We start from the raw sequence: 4330 nt of genomic DNA, 5'->3' as shown, positions 1-4330 counted from the left end.
AATCACGAGAAGAATTTTCACTCTGTAGGCTACAAAACAATAAAATATTTCTTTCTCTTAATTCTGGTTTTATTTACTCTTGCAACATAACACTTTCGGAGACCCAGCGGAAGTACACCTAGTGTATTTTAATGGATTACACGATGATTTTGAGGGGCAATTCTAGAAATGACAGTTTGTGTAGCTGTTATATGGAATTTAAGGCACTGTCCATAAGAGTGAACGTACAAACGACAAGTTGTTACGTATATTAGTCTTTTGTCTTTCTCTTCTAGACCTCCAATAAGCGAGAACTATTTTCCCGACAAGATGGCCACACATCTATGACTTCCAATACGTTGTCCAATTTTCCCACTACCAACACTTCCGGAATGACTAGCTCAGGCAAAGAAATTTTCTTGAATAAGGAGAAACGAAACGGTACAAAAGAAAAAGACAAAGAAAAGGAGTCGTCTACTTCATCTAATGACGTTCAGGGTTATGTTGGTTTCGCCAACTTACCGAATCAGGTGTATCGAAAGGCCGTTAAGCGAGGATTCGACTTTACATTAATGGTCGTCGGTAGGTAACGTACCACGTACTTTGATACCAGTGTAAAATTAAGTGTAATAAAGAAATTTCAAGGGTGATAATGAAGTTGGAAATGTGAAAACTATTTACTGGAATACCAACTATAATGATCATGTATTATTGTTGTTAATTTTTGAACTTTTTTTTTTCTTCATACAAATGCTATACAGTTTTTTATATTTTGTTTTACATGTACAGTATTAGATATTAACAACGTAATTGTAGAAAGGAGATGGTGATCATCATGCTGATAAGAAAATAAAACTTTGGAGATGGCTTGAATGGGTAAATGATGAAAACTTTATTATAAATGTACGACGTGGTACTTGAGGATGGCATAATATTGTCGAAACGTCGCACATTTGTAATAAAGTTTTCTTCGTCACCCAGTCTAGCCGTCATTAAACTTTTATTTTCTATAAAGTGAGTTTCTCGGCATAAAATCCTGGTAAATAGGAAACATTCATATGTCAGAGTTATATAATCCAAAATTTTGGGGCCCAGCATGGCCAGGTGGTTAAGGCGCTCGACTCGCAATCTGAGGGTCGCGGGTTCGAATCCCCGTCACACCAAACATGATCGCCCTTTCAGCCGTGGGGGCGTTATAATGTGACGGTCAATCCCACTATTCGTTGGTAAAAGAGTTGGCGGTGGGTGGTGATGATTAGCTGCCCTCCCTCTAGTCTTACACTGCTAAATTAGGGACGGCTATCGGAGATAGCCCTCTTGTAGATTTGCGCGAAATTCAAAAACAAACATACATACGTATTATTATATACTTATTATTATATAATTATTATAATATTATATATATGTTTGATGGTATAATAATAAGTATTTTTTGCATCTCACGATTGATAGTACTATGATTAACAAACAAGAAAGTTGTAACTTTGACTGTTACGTGTTATTAATAAGCCTAGACTTTTCAGTAAGTCATAAATAAGCTCGGGTTAGTTGTTTTACAACGGGAAGTTTGTTTGTTCTGAATTTAGCGCAAAGCTACACGAGGGCTATCTGCGCTAGCCGTCCCTAATTTAGCAGTGTAAGACTAGAGGGAAGGCAGCTAGTCATCACCACCCACCGCCAACTCTTGGGCTACTCTTTTACCAACGAATAGTGCGATTAACCGTAACATTATAACGCCCCACGGCTGAAAGGGGTGAGCATGTTTGGTGTGACGGGGATTCGAACCCGCGACCCTCAGATTGCTAGTCGAGCGCCCTAACCACCTGGCCATGCTGGGCCACAACGGGAAGTAAACACCTGTTTAGAAAGAGTTGTTTGCTTTTTAATTAATCTTGTTTTGAATGTATAAACACGTAAAGGAAAAAATGTATGGTATATGAGGTATTTAAAAATTCAGTTTCACAACCTGTAGTTGCAAGTTCACTCGTTGTCCAAACAATTGATCCTTTGAATGAGAATCAACTTGAAAAGTTGCCAACAAATGAGTATATTTCAATATGTTTGAGTAGAAATAAACCATCGATCAAAAACCGCGGTATTTGTCCTGGGGAGATTTCAAGCAAATTTCAGAATGGTAAAAGTTACTCAGGAAGTAGAAATATTCCAAAATCCAATCTCATACTAAAACATTTTTGATTTGAGCAAAAGCATTGTTTGAGAGAGGTAGTTACCCAAGAGCTAAATCTAACTCACGTGTGGGATAGTACGACTACAGGTTTCAAATGCAGTGATTATATTTTCTGAATTTAATAGTTGTTCTATATAATATAACTTCAATAGGTTTGTTTGGAATTTTTTATATATTTCTGGGGTTCATTGATTATAATCATCATATAATTCTCTATAAAAGCCTGGTTTAAAAGCGAGTCAATTTTGTCATTTCATTAAATAATATATATAACTAGCGATTAAATTGTACAACGTTAGCCTACTCTTTTGCAATTTAAAAGAGTTTGCTTATTATTAAAACTACGTGTTATGAGGAAGAAGTAGAATTATTTAATTGGATAACAGCTTGGTACAAACTTTTATTACACAACACACAATGACAAGGGGTGACTTGGTGTACGTGCTTATCAGATTTTTCGCGTATCAGTAAGCGTACGATACGTTTTCAACATAACTAATTGAATATCAGCAGGAACTTTGGTGATGAACGTTTTCAACATGCGTTACTTATGGTGTTATTTTGTGTATATCTTTCAGTGCCGGCCTTAGCAAGCGTTGGGGCCACAAGCCGTTGGATAGTCAGGACATACGGTACATTAACATGTTGTTGGTCTACGCTACCGGCAGATTTCTAGCGATTTGTTACACACACACATCCTACTTAATTGTCCTTCATTTATCATATGGGATAGTAAAATACAGAACATTGTACATTGTCCAGGATAGCCCCTAAAAGTGAAAGGACTCGGGCTACTACTGATCTTGATTTAAATGGCCGGCACTGATATTTGTAGGGCTTGTTATCATCAGTAAGTTATACTGGTGTGGCTATACTCTAGAGTTATACTGAATAATAATTCTAATAACCCGTGAGTGAAAGCAAAGGAGAATGTTTTATATGTCAATCACACTAGATCTGAGAGGCCTTTTCGCAATACCAGGGCTCATCTTCAGGCCAACTTTTATACAACAGATATAGTGGTGGTATAGGTTTTCATGAACATTATATATATATATATATATATATATATGTTCTCAGATCTCATGAACAATATATATATATATATATATATATATGTTCTCAGATCTCGTGAACAGTATATATATGTTCTCAGTTTCATGAACAGTAAATGTTATTGTGTGAAGCAGATTAAGCAAGTGAAATGTAACTATTATGAACTTTAAATCATTTACAAATCACATTTTGAGGATAATAATGAAATAACTACTGCTAATTAAATGTTTTTAAAGTTAATAATTTAAACAAGTCTAACTTCATAACACAAGCTCTTTGTTAGCTTTTGTAACAAAATATTTTTTGCAAGCGTCAAACAACCTACTAACACGTTGTTTGAGTTAGTTTTCAGTTTTTAACTTAGAATTATAATGAGTAATATTTCTGTTTAGATTTTTTTCTAGGTATTTTCGAAAATCTTTTGTCTTTGTCTTTTCATAAACTAAACATATAAACTCCTTTCAAACGAAGACGTAATATCGGAGTTGTTTTCTCAGTTGTCACACATAAAATAGAGCAGGAGTTTGTTCGAAGCAGATTCTACTCGACTTTCCAAGGGCACGTGCTCCGGTTAGATTTTCTTCTGTCCCTGTAAAATGCACGTTGTGACGTATCAATTTCTCGGGCAAAGAAAAAAAAAAAGTCTAATGTTGTTAAATTTAATGTTTTATTGTTATTGGTTTTTCTTCGGGTTTGATGTAATGACTTAGATAGTTCTTGAAGTTAATTAGATCTATCATTCAGTTGATTGGTTTATACATGTTTTATAGACATTTCATGAAGTTAATCGTTGATGTTCCAGACTGCACGTAATTTTACAACAAAACTCTCAACGGGTGTCAGCGTCAAGTTGATGAAACGGCAGAGAACTATCATGAGGAACATTTCCACATCAACATGGTTGTGGAGCGACTAAGTACTATATTAAGGCTCAGTTTTAAACGTCAACATGAGTGCGAAACGACTAAAGTCTATGTTGATACATGTCTAAACATTAACATTGGAGCGAAACGACTAAGAACTATTATGGCAAACATTTTTCAACATCTGCATGAGTACGAAACGTCTCGACCCCCAGTGGCACAGCGGTATGTTTGCGGACTTACA

General features: G+C 35.5%; 1 protein-coding gene across 5 annotated transcripts in view; it reads left to right on the top strand.

The window, feature by feature from the left end:
• The window catches only part of LOC106463145 (septin-7-like), a 63259-nt gene that overhangs the window by 27748 nt on the left and 31181 nt on the right, over nt 1–4330 (top strand). For 3 of the 5 annotated variants that reach the window (XM_013923138.2, XM_013923136.2, XM_013923137.2), the window contains one exon: nt 276–561. In XM_013923138.2, the coding sequence (XP_013778592.1) occupies nt 276–561 (286 nt within the window). The remainder of the gene's footprint in view (nt 1–275; nt 562–4330) is intronic. The other 2 variants (XM_013923139.2, XM_013923135.2) reach the window with 1 other exon arrangement.

The sequence above is a fragment of the Limulus polyphemus genome, unplaced genomic scaffold (assembly GCF_000517525.1).
Source record: "Limulus polyphemus unplaced genomic scaffold, Limulus_polyphemus-2.1.2 Scaffold1334, whole genome shotgun sequence".
Taxonomy (NCBI): domain Eukaryota; kingdom Metazoa; phylum Arthropoda; class Merostomata; order Xiphosura; family Limulidae; genus Limulus; species Limulus polyphemus.
This window is presented reverse-complemented; position numbering and strand designations above follow the sequence as displayed.